This window comes from Podarcis melisellensis, assembly GCF_964234715.1.
Source record: "Podarcis melisellensis genome assembly, chromosome: 3".
Lineage (NCBI taxonomy): Eukaryota > Metazoa > Chordata > Lepidosauria > Squamata > Lacertidae > Podarcis > Podarcis melisellensis.
Genome location: NC_138530.1, coordinates 27,225,422 through 27,244,839, shown reverse-complemented (window position 1 = coordinate 27,244,839; position 19,418 = coordinate 27,225,422). Strand labels below are relative to the sequence as shown.

The following is a 19,418-nucleotide window of genomic DNA, read 5'->3' as shown; positions in this document are numbered from 1 at the left end:
GTGCTTCTAATCCTGAATATCATGAGTGCTAAGGCCCTAATGACATCTTCCCTAGTGTAGCAAATAGCAGCTTCAAGGGGGGCAATTTTAATTGTTACTGTGGCATAAGTGGTAAGAGTTAATTCTTACTCCCAGTGTGCTGTGGTCCCAGTCCTGATTAGATGCCCTGGATCTGCTGTTTATAAAAGAAAAGAAAAGGCATGTTAACAGTGACCAGGAATTTAACATAATCTGTGGTTTGGCCATTACCACATTATATTTTGCTATTTTAAAGTCCCCCCCAACCTTTTGATGCATTCCATAAAGGAAGCTTTCAAGGAATCTTGAATTATTGCAGCAAATAATACAGGACAGTTTGTAGCAAGCTTTATGAAAATTCATTGGGGTTTTTTTTAACAACAATAGCATTAGAATACCTATCTTGATTGTTCCGTCTGCAGACAAAGACACACAGAAAGAGCCAAGTATTTTATATCTTATGTGTACAGTTCCGTGTTTGTTCTATTTCCAAGGCTCTTTGTAATACATAAGAACCAATCATTTGACTTTGCGTGGCCACCCCATCTTCACTACTAAACCTTAGGGTGTAAAGTTTAGGCTTTTAAAAGTTCAGTTGTCGAAGTGTAATACATAACTGTCCTCATAAAAACCTATTAATAAAGACTGCATCCAATTGTAAAGCTAATTTTAATTGTGTTTTGTGCCAGCATAATTTCTGATGACAGATTTTTATTCCAAGCATGAACCTCCATTTGAGCTCCATACTTTTAACCCACAGTCCATAATTTTGCATTGGGCTATACAAGTTCCCTTTGGCTATGGCAGTTTGAATGCTTCCACTTTCAAGGATCTAAGCCATAAATGTTTATTAAAAGAATCTATAATGAAATCATTTTTGTTATTTTTTTAATGGCTGCCTTGAGTATGTTGGATGACTGAACGCTGGTTGTTAATCATTAAGTACTCCTGGTATAAAAACTGTTTGATAGTATTGCCATCTAGGGGCTGAACGGGATTCTCCATACTGAAATAAACTGTAATTGAACAGGTGCTACTATTGACAATATGCATATGTTTTTCTTTATAGTCCACATGCTTTCCATGTTTCTTATGAAAAGTGGTATCTCTGAATGTCCCCAAGCAGCTAATGTTTTAAATATGTATAATGTATTTGAGGTGATTCTGTAGGCATTTAAACCATTCTATACTTTTGCGTCCATGAATGATCACAAACTGGTCTTTTAAGTATGTAAAACTTTTTGCTTCTTGAAAATGGTGTTTGTGTGTGTGTTATAATGCTGTGGTGGTTCAGCTTGTCTTCAATGACCGTTGTATTTTTCTTTCAATTGATAGTATACCTATAATAGACTCAGGTCTCTAAGAGCTGGTCCTTATGTTGATGAAACAGCACATCCACACAGAAGAAGGCTATCCTGTGGGGAACAGGACTCCCCAAAGGTAGTAAAGTAGAAAAGACTTTCGGGTGGGAACTCTACAAGTGAAAACCGAACAACAGCCCAATGTGGACTGATCATATTTGGCTGCATTGGATGATGGTTACTGTTTCACTAAAGCAGACTTGGGGTCAGTTAGCTTCCAGTGAATAACAGAAAATGAAGAGCATCCAAGGTGCTGGGGGTCTAAATGACACCCCCCCAAAAAACAAAAATTGATTTTAGCCACTGCTTGACATTGGTTTCAGTGTTTTTGGTCTACAAGCCATCAACATCATACAGGGTAGGGTTATCAAGACAGCTGCAGCAGAGAAGCAGAAAACACAATATGCATGTACCCAAATTCTGCCTTTTAAAATAAGAGCATATCTAATCCATGAACAATAAAAAGTATATTTAATTTTTTTTTTAAAAAAAGAACAACATTGGGTCAGGACTCATCTTTCCTATAGCAGCTGTGACCTAGTTTGGATGCAAAGAACTTGACTCTCTTTTCAGCAACCTTAGGCTTATATTTCATATTGATACGGCACTTGAAGAGAAGGTAGCTTTACAGTGCACCTTATTTTTGTTTGTTTATGCAGGGGTGGTGCGTCCCATTTTACTGCTTGAGGCAAAACAGGAAGCGTCGCTCCCTGTACCCCTTCTACCAGAGAAGCAGCACCAGCATTGTCGCTAATTTGTGGCAAGATTGTGACAAAATTGTGTGAGGTTTCCTGCGTTCCACAATATATTGCCAGAAATTGGTGAGATCTCACCCAGAATCAGTGGGGGGGTGCTGCTTTGGGGCCTTCTGCCGCCTGAGGCAGCAGTCTCGGCCTGCCTAATGGCTGTGCCAACCCTGTATTCATAACATCAAGAGGTTTTGAACTTAAGCGGAAACAAACATAGTCTCAGAGTTTTACCCCATAGGAGTTGATACTGGGGTGAAGAAATCATTATAGAGCATTACTACCAGCCCTGTATAGTGACACAGCTGTGCTTATATGGGAGGTGTAGCCAATTATGCCCCTCCAATGATGGGTGACTCTTTGATCCAGTAGAAGCTTTTGTGAGCAGAGATGAGGAAGTATTGATTCTCCTTTTGCCCCATGCCTTTAAGATCCTATGTCCCCTCCCAATCTGCTCCAAAGGGTCTTCATGCTTCTGGAGTAGATTGGGGTTTTTTTTGCAGCTAGATAGAGGAGGAATCGGCAAAAATGTTACCGATTTACTGCTTATGGAAGACCCTGCTTCCTGTCAGTGGATGGATACTGCCGGATACTACCTATGAACCAATAATCCAATTTTATGTTTCTGCATTCTGGAATCCTTGTCAAAAACCTTTCACTGGGTGAAATCCACTGGATGTCCACTTATGGAAGACATGCATCAGTGGAACGTTCGCCATTTCTCTCTGTCTCTGCAGTGTCCTGCGCCTTCTCAAAATCTGAAGTACCCTCTGAATTTCCCTTTCCCCATTTCACTTATGGATACCTTCTGTCAGTGGGCATTCACCATTGAATTCAACCTGCTATTATTTTCTCTCTCTGAAAAAATATGACTAAGACTGCAACCTATATATATCTACTCAGAAGTAAGCCCCGTTGAGGTCAATGGACTTATTGCCACATTAATACGTGTAGGATTTCAGGCTAAGGCTGCAATCCTGCACACAATTGTCTGGAAGCAAGTGTTATAGAAATCAATGGGACTTTCGTGTAAATTAGTCATGTAAAGAATTGCATTGTGTTTGACCTCAGTATCTGATTAATACAGTGCTTCAAGTGTAGGATTGTCAAGCATGGGTGACTAGGAATTCCTAACAATAACTATCCTTTCAGCTCTCCCTTCCTCTCTTCATTATCAATCTTACTGCTGCCTGCCCTGTTTAACAGGGAGAGGGGAGGAATAATTGTCATTGAAAAGTATATTTATAATCAGTACTGGTGGCATGTTGAGTTTTAATATTCAGAATGGACATTCAAATGCTGCATTATATTTATCTAAAAGGAAAGCTCATTGTTGTGGGAAAATAACTATTTAATTATTTATCATCTAACTTTTAATATTTTAAAAAAGAAATGATTATTTTTTCCGCAAAAAAATTGTTTCCGAGTCTGTTAGCTTAGCAGATACTTAAATATTTAAAAGGTTAGAAGTGCTGGCTTTTAGCCACTTAACACAAAACTGAGGAATTGACTCCTGACTTCTTTGCATGATGAAGGAGATAGACCTAACCACCAGAAAAAGAGAAAATGTACTCTAATCTAACAGATTTGAAATGAATGCCATCAAATTGTTTGGGTGGAGCAGGGGGCATTGTGACAGATATGAAATCTTTTCATATAAGATTATTTTCATTGAATGAAATACGATGGTGGTTTACAGACGACGACAACAACAGCAACGACAACAACAAAATTATTTGTATCTCGCCTGGGCTCAGAGTGGCTAACATCATAAAAAAAAAGATAACAAGATAACAAGATATAACAATAAAAGCAAAGTATCAGTATCAAGTAGAGAAGTCAGATATGCCAGGAGCAGGTATTAAAAGTCAGAAAATGTTTGGGTGAAAGGTTTTAATTGCCAATGGAAGCACTCAATAGCTGGTTGATCTTCTGAGTATTTTCATTTCACAAGGTGAGTACCACCATGCAAAAAGCCCTTCTCTGCACCACTGTGAAGTGGATATATGCACGGCATATTTTGCTGCACAGCCCTAAATGTGTACAGAATGGACCTGTGTAGGCTATGTATACAGCAATGGGAACTCTGCATAAAGCACAGTTTCTAGTTGTGTGAACTAGCCTAAGTGTGTACAGTGTGTGCGAGTGAAGATGTACAGACTACATCTGCACTGGCTACTCACAGGGTGGAGGGGAGTCAGTGCTTGCTACCATGATATAGGGATGTAGTCTATTTGAGAGCATGAGTATAGTGTAGAGTAGAGTTAGAAACTGTGGCCAAAGAGATTCTGGTTCAATTCCATACCCAGCCATTAAGTTCTCACTAGGTTACTTTGGGCCACCTTCTATGTCTCAGTCGAAGCTACCTCACAGGGTTTATTGTGAGGATAAAATGCATTGCCTTACACTTTTTGTAGGCACAGCAAAGTAATATAATATAATAAATGTCAGGGAACTGCCATTGGCTCAGAGGCGAGAAATGGAAGGGCAGTTGTGTTACAGGGAGCCTCCGAAAATCTTGCGAAGCAGCTCCCCTTCTGGGGAGGAGGTGCAAGGACCAGAGGATACTGGTAGGAGCCTTAACGCCGCTTCTGGGCAAGCTGGTCAGGAGGGAAACACGCCCTTGCCATCGCCCATTCTGCGCAGTAGTTTGGGGTAACGGAACTCTTATGTTGGGGGAGGTCCAAAAGAAGACCACTCCCAGATTCTGCTAGTGATTGAGCCAGACATGAGCTTTGCGGCTCTTCACTGTAAATAGTTTGCACCAAAATAAAGCCTGTAAAACACAGGTCAGAGTCCTGCCTGGTTACTCTCGAGCAACCGCAACAGCACCTGACAATAAATAAAAAATAGAATAATGTATAGTATAGTATAGTGTAGTTAATATAATATAATTGTGGCAACAGTAGCACAGTGTTTGTGAAAAAGAGAGCTATAACATAGGATATTATTTAGGATAAGGGAGGGCAATACGACAGAGATAAGGAACTCATGGCCCTCCAAGTGCTTTTGGACTTGTAAGTCCCATAAGCCATTATGGTCATCAGGGATGATGGGAACTATAGCCCGACAATATCGGTCAGAACATAGGTTTCACATCCTTTCTGGCCCTTTGTGTCTGCTGAAGATTACACACAAACTTGGTAAAATTTGCCTGTTAGTGCTGGGCCTTCAAGATAGGTTTTATTCAACAACCCACCATAATTCATTTATTCAACCCAACGAAAGAATATTCTGTGTATTTCTGCTGCAGGGAACAACGCATCAAACTCACTTGTTTGGTTTGAAGCCATTCACAACTTACCATATTCATGTTGTTGCTGTCAACAACGCTGGGCAAGTTTCAAGTCCATGGACTTCCGTGCGCACCCTGGAAGCGCCCCCAAGTGGCCTGTCCAACTTTACCGTGGAAAAGAAGGAGAACGGCAGGGCGCTGTTACTTAAATGGGCCGAGCCTTCCAAGCCCAATGGCAACATTAAGGTAAGCCCAACCTAGAAAATGACTTAATCGGGGTGGAAAGATATGAACATACGTTGGAACTTCATTGCTGAATACATGGTGAAAATTGTTGTCCGTTTTGTAGTTCTGAAGGGATGTGTGGTTTGTATGTAAGGTGCAAGTGATGTCAGGTCCTGCATTGATAGACAGCCAACAGCACTCATAGATGATGTCTTCCTTTCACCCTTTACAAGCCACCTCCCTGTTCTTAGTTAAATGATCTGGAGCAACAGACACTATCAAAGAAAACTCCCAGGACCCATGAGCCAAAGGAGAACTATGGGGCCATGACATCGGGTGATACTTTGCTAAGGGACCCCATTAACCATAGAACTGGCCTTGAGTGATGTTGTCCTAAATTACAGTGGTACCTGAGATTAAGAACTTATTTCATTCTAGAGGTCTGTTTTTAACCTGAAACTGTTCTTAACCTGAAGCACCACTTTAGCTAATGGGGCCTCCTGCTGCCGCCGTGCGATTTCTGTTCTCATCCGGAAGCAAAGTTCTTAACCTGAGGTACTATTTCTGGGTTAGCGGAGTCTGTAACCTGAAGCGTCTGTAACCTGAAGCATCTGTAACCCGAGGTACCACTGTATTCAAATGAAAGTAAAGCTGGTTATATGGGAAACTCTCACCATGAAGACTCTTGTGCTCTCGACAGGCAAGATATATGTGTGAAATGCTGAGGACCCTGTTTCTGTCATAATTACTTTCTTCCTTTGCACTGTCTTTGCTAAATTTAATTCTCATGGTATTTTTCTTTTCTTTTCTACCTTTCTTTCCCCACCTTTGACTGTAGGATATATGTATGATTGTATGAAGATGGGTTTTTAGTAATCGTTTTGCAAGTGGTGTCCTTTTGATGGATATTGGGCTACATTCTTAGAATTATAAAGAGCTCTATAGGTTTGTTACCATGAACAGTTGCATATCCTGCATTAAACAGAACTGCAGTAAATTGTCCATTAAACAGCATGACGTGTTATAATTTCTCTACATTTGTTGTCTTATCCTATCTATTTAAGCATGCTTAAAAAACAACAGTGTGATTAAAGCTGCCACTTATATATTACACGAAAAGCCGCCCAAAGCAGCTTAATGTGACATTTAGTTGGACCTCCTGTTCTTTACCTTTGGGGACTTTTCTGCTTTCCTTTTGGTGCTTCTCAGAGTGCAGGGGTGGGGAGTGAGAGGAGGCAATAGTTCATGGGTAGGCAAACTAAGGCCCAGGGGCCAGATCCGGCCCAAGCACCTTCTAAATCCGGCCCGCGGACAGTCCGGGAATCAGCGGGTTTTTACATGAGTAGAATGTGTGCTTTTATTTAAAATGCATCTCTGGGTTATTTGTGGGGCATAGGAATTCTTTTTTTCTCTCTTCAAAATATAGTCTGGCCCCCCACAAGGTCTGAGGGACAGGGACTGGCCCCCGGCTGAAAAAGTTTGCTGACCCCTGCAATAGTTCTTCCTTCTAGGAACACAATCCCTGGGCTTTTCTTTCTCTCAGAAACAACAATTGGGGAAGGAATGATTGCTGCTCCTTCTGATTGCTCTGGTTTGTTTGCTTGTTTAATATGCAGCTTGATCTTCAGTTCCTTGTTTCTCAGGACCTTTCCCCATCTCCAAGTGAGGGTTTAATGCTGTTAATGCCGAACTGGCAATATTCCCTTTTGTCACATATATTCAACTGCAAACTATGGATCCCTGAGCAACAGAAGTTTCCAAGTCTTTAGTCACATAAATTCAGCCAGTTACTGTCAGAGGCTTCACTGTGACAAGTCCAATGTAGACTGTATGCCAGCCTTCAGCCTCGCTGCCAGGCCGGGCAGGGCAACAGCCAATGCCCAACCAGCAAGCAAGGCACCACCCTCCAAACGGGGCCTCTGATTGGCCCATTCAAATTAGCCCTCTTTGGCGGGAAGACTGCCCATTGATACCACCAGCCAAGGGGATTTCCCCAGCCCCAGCCTGCAAGCAAGCACAACCTAGTTGCTGGGGTCATACACAGAGGGGGCCTCAATTGTTGCTCCCCACAGACACAGTGAGCAACCACTGTAGGACAGCCTTCTTCTGAGGCCCAGGACAGTACATATGAGTTTCCTCCCCCCACCACACACACACCGTTCCTCATCACAACAACACAGGCATTGATGTCCACAGGGAGGTTAAGGTTATTCCCTTTCTGTCAGATGAAACATAATCCCAGATTTTATTTTTTCAAACCAGCCTTTTTAGAACCTAAGATAAGAGGTAAAGGGGGCAGACACCCTTCTGCCAGAGTGTGGGTGTGTGTAACTAGTCTGCTCCCACATTTCACTGTTTTAGCCGAAATGCATACCCTGACAGAATGATCACCTTAATATGGCTTTTCCTTCCAACAGAAAATAATGTTCTTTTGGAGGAGGGAAGGGTTGAAGGTGGATGTCCCAGGTTTTATGGGCACACACCAAACATTTATTGTGGCTTGCAGAGTACCTGACAGGCTGTTTATGGCGTCTATGATGGGAGTCATACATATCTGGCAGGCTGCATTTGGCTTATTGAGCTGGAAGCATTGCAGGCCTGAGTTGCAGGATTCGGTTGCGAATGTCTTGCCTGTAACGTATAGCTTTTGTTGATATATGTTATTTTTCTTCCAGACCTACAATATTTTCAACGATGATAACCTGGAATACAGTGGTTTGTCTCGTCAGTTTCTCTTCAAGCGCCTGGAGCCTTTCACTCTCTACATCCTAGTCCTTGAAGCTTGCACTGCAGCTGGCTGCAGCCGCTCTTCACCCCAGCCAATCTGGACGGACGAAGCTCCTCCTGAATCTCAGCTGGCCCCTGTAATCCAGTCGGTGAACGCGACTGGCATTGGACTGAGATGGTCTCCGCCAATTAATTCAAATGGAAAAATAATGCGCTATGAAGTTATTCAGAGACGCAGCAAAGGAAATGCTTCGGGGAACAATGCAACAACAGAAGAAGAGGAAAATGTTTTCACCGAATATAACACTGGGAGCACAACATTTGTATACAGTGCTCAACATTTGCAGCCATGGACGAGGTATGAATATAAGATACGTGCCTGGAATTCAGCCGGTTACGCTGACAGTTCATGGTCTGCTGCAGAGACCAGTCAAGCTGCCCCAGTGGGCTTGGCTGCCCCTGTCTTGAGATATATCCCCAAAAGTCCAAACAAAATTTGGATCTTGTGGTCCTCCCCAGAAGAGCCCAATGGCATTTTGCAGTCTTATAGGCTCCACAGAAATAACGTTCCGTATCCTTTTAGCTTTGATGCTGCTACTTTCAACTATACTGATGAAGAGTTACTGCCATATACAGAATACAGCTATGCAGTAACTGCTTGTACTATGGGAGGCTGCTCCACCAGCAACCATGCCAGTATTCGGACACTCGAGGCAGCTCCAGCATTCGTGGACCCTCCCACCCTAGAAGATCTTGGTTCCACCCAAATGAACATATCGTGGTTACCACCCCAGATCCAAAATGGAGAAATCACAAAGTACATTTTAAAATTAAATGGTGAAGAGCTCTATGTTGGAAAAAGTTTGTTCAGAAAAGTGTTGAATCTACAGCCTTATACCAGGTATGACATCATGCTAGTTGCTTGTACCAATGGAGGATGTGCAGCTAGTGCACCCCAATCTGTTTGGACGATGGAGGCTGCACCACTTAATATAGATGCCCCCAGCTTGCTAGTGACAGGTTCAGAATCGATAGAAATCACATGGAAGGCTCCTGCAAATCCAAATGGCAAAATCCAAAGTTATGAGCTAAGGAGAGACGGGTTTCTGGTTTATTTGGGGCTGGATACTCGTTATCATGACTTTATGCTGACTCCAGGAAAAGAATACAGCTACGCTGTTACTGCAAACAACAGCCAAGGAAGCGTCACCAGTGCTGTAGCCACAAGCAGAACTAATCCCTCTGCCCCATCTGGAATGTCACCTCCTCGACTGCAGGCATGGTCCTCAGAGACAATTTTGGTTACTTGGGACCCACCAGCAAAAGTCAATGGGGATATAGTCAGCTATACAATCACGCTGCGGGACCCTATTGAATCGGAGAAGAAAGCTGTTCATCTGGAGTCAACACATGTTTCCTTTGGGAGGCGGTACTACACTTTCGCAGCATTAAAACCCTATCACAGGTAACTTGTGAACACGTACTTCAATGAGTGGATATTGTCTGTTATTCTGATCATAGTGTGACCCATGAAAAAAGCAGAACAAAATGCTCTTATGCTAATGCAGCCCTAGATGACTTGCGAATTTTGGCTCCCTGTAACCAGTTTGTTCTACCGGTTAAGGGGGAATTGGGAGGTTGGTATCCTCAAGATGCAGAAGACCAAACAGCATGTAAAAATAGACTTAGCAGGAAGGACCCCATATTTCTCCCTAACAGAGGCACCAGCTTCTTTGCATGATTGAGGGAGCCCTACACAACATCATGGTATCACGCACGCAATGTCATGAGGAGCTAGGGGCCGGTGCTGAACATTGAGGGGGCCAAAAAGTGCTTCGGCCCCTAGAAGCCACCAGCTATGCTGCCTAACAGAGCTGTGCCTTCAGAATATGATGCTAGGCTAGTGGAGTTTGCCCAAATATTCCTGCTAATACATTATGAACAATGTCTCAAGGCATTAATCATAGAATCATATATTTGTAGAGTTGGAAGGGACTACAGTAGTCATCTAGCAATGCAGGAATCTTTTTGCCCAACGTGGGGCTCAAACCTGAGATTAAGAGTCTTTACCAACTGAGTTTATGAGATCTCTTCAGACTGGTCCTTAGTACTGAATGGAGGGTGGCTGTGGCAGCTTTGAGCTGAACGTATAGTAGATTATCCATTGTAAAAACTGTCAACTCTCCATTCAGCAGAGCTTACTGGATCAATCAATTTTTATTTTTCTTATAGCTAGCCCTTGTCAATGTGATCTTTAATATGCCACTAGCTGCTCAATTAGAAGAGGACCTTTTATCAATAGCTTCAGAAAACTCTCCTACTTTTTTCCTTTTCAACTCTAAGTATGTGTATAGGCCTAAGCACAGATGTGCATCACATTCCCTGCCTTTTGATGCATGGCAATCTCGGAATTGCAGGAAAGAGTGCTCATTTCTTTCCCTCCCAGAAAGGGTTGTCCCATTATTTTCAGAGGAAACTTATAGGAAGTGGCTAGATGCACATGCAAGGTTTTCAACCAATTGTTTTAACATGTTTTCACTTGCTAGCTAAGTGGAGAAGTAATGCATACATTTGTGCAGTAGAAATCTCATTGATCTCCCATCATTATTTTATAAATAAGAGCATGGGCAGAGAAAGATAAAAGTTCTGTCTGAGTCACGGATAGTCATGGGAACAAACCATAGTCCATGGCCCAGCTTTTCTCAGCTGGCTGGCAGTCCAAAATCTCTGGAGGCCACCAGATTGTGGTAGGCTAACAATTAATTTTGTAAATTTAATGCAAACGGGCTGGAATGCGAGTTCAGATCACAAAGCCTGATCCTTTTTCTTTAGCGGAGCTTATGATACAAATGTTGCAGCATGATTATATTTTTTAGAAATGTGGTAAGACTTGTTTGTTTCAGCTAACTTTGAGTGGCCTGAATTAGGCTTTCTGTTTTATCATATATTTTGAAATTATAAGCCACCTAATTGGTTGACTGAACAAGGAACCTACAGTTTGTCTTACAGTAGATATAAGGAACTTTTAACATTCAAATGCAACTTCTTTCTAGTTCAGGCAAAGCATAGCCATTATCTCATTCAAAGTACTGTGTTCCTAATATATAAATCATGCTGATTTGTTGCAGACATGGGGATCGCAGTGCACACACATGCAGGAATGTTTCCATCCATTTCAGCAAAGGAGATGAAGGGGTGTGCGTGTTTGCAACTCTTGCTTTGCACTGAGCTTAATGGGGGGAGGGGAGTGCTTATGCAAGAGATCAACACATGCATTGAAGGTTCTGGACCTTCATGCATGTGAGGCCATTATGCTTGCTACCCAGCCGGATGGGTGGGGTATATTACTACTACTACTACTACTTGCACCACAGTGGAAAAAGTGGAGGGAAAAGAAACATCCCACCCAGTGAAACGCCCTCCCATCAGATGTCAAACAGATAAATAACTATAGCCGTACCTTTGATCCCAAACACCTTGCGAGTCGAACGTTTTGGCTCCCAAATGCCACAAACCCGGAAGTGAGTGTTCCGGTTGCGAATGTTCTTTGGAACCCGAACATCCAACGTGGCTTCTGCGGCTTCCAATTGAGTGCAGGAAGCTCCTGCAGCCAATCAGAAGCTGTGCCTTGGTTGTCAAACGTTTTCAGAAGTCAAACGGATTCCGTTTGACAACCAAGGTACAACTATATGACTTTTAGAAGACACCTGAAGGCAGCCCTGTACAGGGAAGTTTTAAATGGTTGATGTTTTATTGTGTTCTTAATATTTTGTTGGGAGCCACCAAGAGTATTATTATTTGCATTTATTTTAAAACACAACACTGCTGTGCACACCTCTCTTTTGGAACATCTTTACTGTAATCTACACCTATGTGCAATAGATACGTTTATAGCCCTCCTTCTACTTAACTTCCTTCTGATGTGTTTTTCTAAAGGTATGAAGTCCAAGTGCAAGCTTGCACACTCCTGGGCTGCACTTCCAGTGAATGGGCTTCTCTACAGACCCTTGAAGCACCTCCTGAAATCCAGCCAGCCCCACTCATAGATGTGCAGTCAAGTCATGGTGGAATCCAGTCTGTTCTTTCCATTGTGTGGACAGGTCCAAAGCAACCAAATGGGAAGATCTTATATTACGAGCTTTACAGGAGACAAGTAACACTTGAGCAACTAAATCTAGACCTGGTCCTTGTTTATAATGGTTCATCCACATTCTTCAAAGATGCCACACTTCTGCCTTTTACTGAATATGAATATCAGGTATGTCGCATATAGAATGAAGGCCTAATCCTATGATTCCTATGAACATCTTAGGAAAGAAGTTTTATTGCTAAATTGTTAATACACTGTAAAAGACTATATACTCAGAAAAAGTGTTACGATAATTCCATATAGTTCACATGGACAAAAAGGGCTTCAAGAATTAAATACAGTCAATGTCCCTCCCTGTTTTTTGGCATTCCCATTTTTACACATATGCATTTTTTGTAATGCACAGAAACTTACATATTTTCAGAGGCATGGTGTGAAATGTTTGTGAATGCTCTCAGCACTTTTGCTTGTTTGCATATTTATACTCCATGCTTTCATAAAAATCTATCCAGGTAGCATACAGCATCTAAAAATAAAACCAGCAAGAAGCATCCATAAAAAGATACCATTCCTATTGCAAAGGCCTGTCAAAACAATATAGTTTCAAAAGATGCGTGAGAGGAGGAAGGGATGCATCCTGCTTGGTAGGGAGTTCAACAGGCAGAGCCTGCCACACTGAAGACTTGGCCCCTAGTGAAGGCTAACTGAATCTCAGGGGGTGTGAGGAGCCACCGGAAGTGCCCCACCAGAGGATCTCAGTGATCAAAGTGGAGCATGGGGAATCAGGTGGTTCTTAAGATACTTTGAGCCTGCTTTGCTTAGGACTTTGCGAATTAACAGAAGTATGTTGAACCTGGCATAGTCATCTGGCTGGCTGCTGCATTCTACGCTAGTTGAAGCTTCCAGACCAGAAAGAAGGGCAGCCCCACATAAAGCATGTTACAGTAATCATTCAGTTGCAGCTCCTTCCCTCAAAGGGAAGTACTGTTTACTCTGAGTGGCTGCTGCTCTCTCAGTCTGCAGTCTTTCCCAATCCTACCTGGAGGTGCTGGGGATTGAACTTGGGATTTTGTGCATGCAGAGCAAATGTCCTGCCCCTGAACTACAGCCTGCAATAGAGGATGCTGCCTTGTTGATGAGGTTTAAGCTGCCAGTCTGATGAGGACTGGAAGGGTGTGTGAGTGTAGGTGTGAGCTGGGCATTCTGTTCTTGATGTGTATGGCCTGGCTTGGCTCCATATAGAGCTATTTCTAGATAGAGATAGCTTTTGTATTGTATGTGCATAATAGTAAATCCAGAGGCCTCTTAGCCATGTCATGAACTTTAAAGGAAAGGTTATATTAACTCTCTCGCTTCAGTCATTATTCCCATATGTCTTCTTTTCTGAAGAGAACATAAAGCCTAATGAACTTTGGATGTCTTCTCTGTTTGCCACTGAATGGTCTTGGGTGATCAGACTGAATCTGTATTGCTGCTGTTGAGAAGTGTGTGACCTCCATTTGGCAAAACGTCTGGCATCTTGGGGGAGCCCATCTTTCATCGCTGACGATGGCTCTTGGGTTACTTGATTTCCTACTCTTTCTAATGATGTAATTTTCCTTAAACTTCAATGAACTTAATGGCAATGAGGTAACTGCTAGGATTCTTTCCAAAATAGATCGCTTTATTTTAGAGACTGGTATCTTTTTTATCCTCCCCTCTTCCCCTACCCACATCCCTCTCTTCCCAGTTAATGTACCTGAGGGGATACTTTTTTCTTGTAATTGGGCTCTTTGTGGACAAAATTATTAAATCTTTTCAAAAAACTATCCGGTACATTATGGTTGAGGTAAGCACCTTTAAATCAGGTGCTCAGTGTATTTTGGAAGCAGTGTGAGCTTCTTAAATGAGTAGATGTCTCATGTCTGAGACTAAGGGGAAGAGAAGAGGCACTGGAAATTCATTTTTCCTCTATTTTCTAAAACGTATTAGAGCTACCATGTGCCTTCTACAGCACTGGTCTTCAACTAGTGGGTGGAGACCCACTGGTGGGTCACAGCCTGATCCGAGGTGGGTCACTAGAGGAGGTCTACCATCATGCAAATATATGCCAAAAGGTTGATAAATTGGTCCTCAAATGCATGTTTGGGTCTAAAGTGAGTACTGGGTCTTAAAAGGTTGACAATACCTGTTCTACAGGGTAGGATTATCACAAAATCCAAACAAGTGAAGAATCCTGTGGCACCTTAACATCCAACAGATTTAATATGACATCACCTTTCATAAAGACAAAAGTTAATTAAGTAAATGGATTTAAACATGATTTTATTGGTTATTTAAAACAATGAACTGAAGTCGGTTGATGGCCATTATTTCATTCTTCTAGAGTACATTATTTCATGTGTGGAATGCATATAATCTATTCACAACAGGGTTTCTATGGGTCTAAATATGATCCTGTTTCCTTCTTTCCACTACATGGTGCATACAGGCAAAAGCATTACAGGGAATGTTTCCCCCACCCCATATTTTAATTATGCAAAATGATGCATGGTATGCCGTGCTGGTCCCACTCAGAGTAGACACTCTTAATGTTAATGGACAGTTAATGGACAAGACTAATTTATGGACTGCAAGAAGATCAAACCTATCCATTCTGAAAGACCCTGATGTTGGGAAAGATTGAGGGCACAAGAAGAAGGGGACGACAGAGGACGAGATGGTTGGACAGTGTTCTCAAAGCTACCAGCATGAGTTTGACCAAACTGCGGGAGGCAGTGGAAGACAGGAGTGCCTGGTGTGCTCTGGTCCATGGGGTCACGAAGAGCCGGACACAACTAAACAACAACAACAATTTATGTTCATTCTGAGGAGGACTTAGTTGACTACAACCCCATGGATCCTAAATAACTTGCAATGTACAAGGGAAAGGGTTCTAGGTGGACAGTGTTCAGTGGACAGCAGGAGCTCTCTCAGGTATTCTGGGCCCAGGTATACAGGACATTCACAGTAAGACGTATTCCCTTGAAATCAGGATGGAAAGAAATTGGTAATCAACAGAGTTTGTGCAGTATTTGATATGCACTCTGGCAGCCTTTATTCATCACTACACTGACTGGCGCATTCTAGATCAACTCAAGTTTCCAAACTGTCTCCATAGGCATACTCCTCATACACCACATTACAATAGTCCAGACTCCAGACAGAGTTTTCCAAGGCATGTCCAACCATAGCAAGGGCTCTGTTTTACAGAGAGTGATGTACCTGTTGTATCAGCCAAGGTTAACAGAACACATTTCTTAGCATAGCCTCTATATGAGAATTCAAGTTGTTCCCAGCCTAACACGCTACTCTTTTAGGGAGAGTGTGACCCTACCTATGATGGGCAATTCTCCAGCTTTAGGACCACCCACCACAGGGAACTGTGCCTTCTGCAGATTAATTTTTCAGTTATTCAGCCTCATGCAGTGCATGACTCATTCAAGGACAAAACTGTCATGTCTGGTTCAGATGGAAAGATGAAACAGAGCTTATGCTGATGTCACCCACTCTAAAACTCTGGATGACCTCTATCAGTGGTCTCATGCAGAAGTTAAAAAACAAAGGAAGGGGACTAGATACCTTGAATATCAGATGCAAGCCTCTTCAGGGAATGACAATAGTATCCCACTTCTACCTTCTGGAATCTTTGGGCAATGAAGGAGTGAAGCCACTGCAAATCAATACTCCATGAATTGATGTAGAAGGACACCATGCCTGAATGTATTAAAAGCTGCCAGGAGGTCCAGGAAAATAAACAAATCGCATTTCCCCTGTCTTTTCCAAGAAGGGTCATCAACCAAGTTGACTGACACAACCCACATTCTGGCTAGAAGCAAGAAGAAGAAGAAGAAGAAGAGTTTGGATTTGATATCCCGCCTTTCACTCCCTTTAAGGAGTCTCAAAGCGGCTAACATTCTCCTTTCCCTTCCTCCCCCACAACAAACACTCTGTGAGGTGAGTGGGGCTGAGAGACTTCACAGAAGTGTGACTGGCCCAAGGTCACCCAGCAGCTGCATATGGAGGAGCGGAGACGCGAACCCAGTTCCCCAGATTAGGAGTCTACCGCTCTTAACCACTACACCACACTTGAAAAATGCCTGGTTAAAATGCATCAAGCAATACTACCTAGAGACGCTCAGCCACAACTTGCTAGAAGAAATTGACCAAAATTGGAAGATTGGAAACCCAGGCTATAGATCTCCAATCATGTGGTCCTTTTTAAGGCAGCAGGCTCACTTGTGGTTTTTTCAAACTAGTTGAAGCACTGGCTTCTCCTAAGGAAGTATTTTTCTCTTGGCAATTCAGCATGAGTCATGGTGGGTTGAGTGAACAAGTTGTAGGATGAATAGAAGCAAGTCTTCTGCCTCACATGCCAAGAAATGGGATTAATAAAATAAAATCTGACTGGAGAAGAACTTGGATAACTCTAATACTAATATTGGGGAAATGGTGGTGTGAACATGAAATAGATATGAACAACTTTATGTGCAAAAACCTGGCAAAACCAATGCAGTGGGCTACTGACAGTTCTAACCCTTCCCAAAATATAAAAGCTATTTAACCGCTTAGAGAAGTTCAGCTAGATCAGATTGTGTGGACACAGTGGTCGGAGAAAAGTAGTTACGACCTTTGAGCCATATCCACCACTGAGTAAGCCTTCAAATGAGTTCAAAGCCATGTCTGATCAGATTTGCCATGAGTGTTTCTCCACCTGGATTTTATTAATTAATTCTTTATTAAGGTCCATGCTGAAACTGAGTAAGTCTGACAGTCCTTGGATCTAGTTGTGTTCAAATTGCATACCTTTAGCAGTCTTGTGTGTGTGTTCCTCTGCCATTACTGTCATTTGTGGCATCCCTCAGGGATCTATTCTTAGTCCCACCATTGTTGACAATTTATATGTTGCCTGTGAGACACCTTATTCATAAGTATAGGGATTGGCTTTCGCTATTATGCTGATGAAACCCAGATTTATATTTCACTTAAGCACGATATTGATTCTGCTGCCTCTCTCTCGGAGGCTTGTTTGCTGGCCATAAAATTTTAAATGCAACTAAATTTCCTCCAGCTGAATGAAGCTAAAATTAAGGCACTAGAGCCAGGCCCTTTGCAACACTTTAAAAAATGCTGTCAGTCATCAAGGTCCAGCTTAATGGGTTTGACATTAACAGCACAACTGAGGTAAGGGGGGGGGGGGAGAATCTTCCTTTTCTTTCTCTGAACCTTTAGCAAAAGTCCATGTATTTAGGACAATATTGGGAGGGCCTGCGACTCAGTCAGAGCATTACAGAAGGTCCCAGGTTCAATCCTGGCTGCTCCAGTTTGGATCAGGCATTAGGTGATGGGAAACACCTCTGGAGAGTCATTGATCTGGAAGAGCAGTAATCCCCAAGGCAGAGCACACTAATTTTCCAACTGGCTGCAGAGGATGCTGCCTTGTATCTCTGAATGATTTGCTGTTCTGCATTCATGTCCTTCTGCTCAGTCTCTATTGGATTTGGGTTATCCTGCCATGAGTATGCATCAGGTGTCCTTTAGACTATTCAGTTGCCTAGTCTAGAAAGCAAGCAGAATTCCCATCCTCAAAGGAGGCTGAAACTCTGCATGACTGACAACTATGGACTTGTTTCCTCCAATTAGGAGACATGTCCAGAACATTGGCTCAGGAAGAAACATAGCAGTGGGCAGTGCTTTTTTTCCCTGGGGAACGCAGGGGTACACATACCCCTAAACATTTTGTGAATCTAAGTTTGGCCTCATTGAGGGGCAGTATTTCAATATGAGTAGGAAAATGAGAGTACTTTTTTTTTAGAAGATAAGGACTGGCAGTGGGCCACACTGAAGCTAGATGATTTATACCCTGTCATTCTCTGAAAATAAAGTGTGTCTGGTCTACAAGAAGTTTGGGAAACACTGTGTTTGTGCACTATTGACTTTCTAAAATTTCCAACCAACAGCTTGTCAAAACTCAGCATTCTAACTACATACAGAGGCCTTCTCTTCAGGGAGGTTTACAAGCAGAGCATGATATTAATATCATGTTGCTGATCAGAGATAAACTGTATCTCAAAATGGGGAGTGGTACATATTTGGCTGTTTTCCACTACCAGATCCATATAAACCATAAATTTATTTGGTCTTTCTAAAGAATTAGCTTCTTTTAGTGGCCATCATGACAAGCCATGGGTTGAAAAAGCAAAAGCCTGAAGTTTTAGTTTGTCTTTATAGGGATGGGAAAGCAAGGTACAAATAAATGAAACTAAATAATTTATAAATAATAGTAATCATATAGTTGTCCATCTTGCTATAATATTGTTATACTGCATTATTAGCTATTTAATATGATTATCAGATACAGTGCTATTTTTCTAGAAAAAGAGATGCTGGAACTCACCCCTCCCTTGTTCTCTTACAATGGCAATGGTTCCAACCTGAGAGGTACCAGAACTGTGTTCTGGAGAGTTCTAGCTGAAAAAAAGCCCTGAACATACTGTATAATATAAATAGTACAGTGGTACCTCGGGTTACAAGCGCTTCAGGTTACATACGCTTCAGGTTACAGACTCCGCTAACCCAGAAATAGTACCTCGGGTTAAGAACTTTGCTTCAGGATGAGAACAGAAATCGTGCTCTGGCGGCGCGGCGGCAGCAGGAGGCCCCATTAGCTGAAGTGGTGCTTCAGGTTAAGAATAGTTTCAGGTTAAGAACAGACCTCCAGAACAAATTAAGTACATTACCAGAGGTACCACTGTACTTTTATGAGGTTTTCTTGCTTATTAGCCACCACAAATGATATTTGTAGAAAGGCGGCACACATACGTTTAAAAATAGTAGGCTTAGGGATAGGGTTTTGTTTAGTTTAATGTGTTTAGTTTAATGTGTTAAGGTTGTGTTTTGTATTGTTTATATTTTGTATTGTATTGTTTTTTTTCTTTTGTCTTTTCTTTTTTTGTAAGCTTTAAAAGTAATAAATATTATTATTATTTTTAAAAAAG

The 19,418-nt window shown here is 42.1% G+C and overlaps 1 protein-coding gene across 7 annotated transcripts in view; it reads left to right on the top strand.

Annotated features, from left to right (window-relative positions):
• Nucleotides 1–19,418, top strand: part of USH2A (usherin) — a 425,043-nt gene that overhangs the window by 381,078 nt on the left and 24,547 nt on the right. For all 7 annotated transcript variants that reach the window (XR_014166233.1, XM_081903562.1, XM_081903561.1 and 4 more), the window contains exons 62-64: nt 5,379–5,606; nt 8,261–9,777; nt 12,249–12,570. Coding sequence is in view for 6 of the 7 variants with exons in the window: in XM_081903562.1 (XP_081759688.1) it covers nt 5,379–5,606; nt 8,261–9,777; nt 12,249–12,570 (2,067 nt within the window). In the remaining variant the exon portion in view is untranslated. The remainder of the gene's footprint in view (nt 1–5,378; nt 5,607–8,260; nt 9,778–12,248; nt 12,571–19,418) is intronic.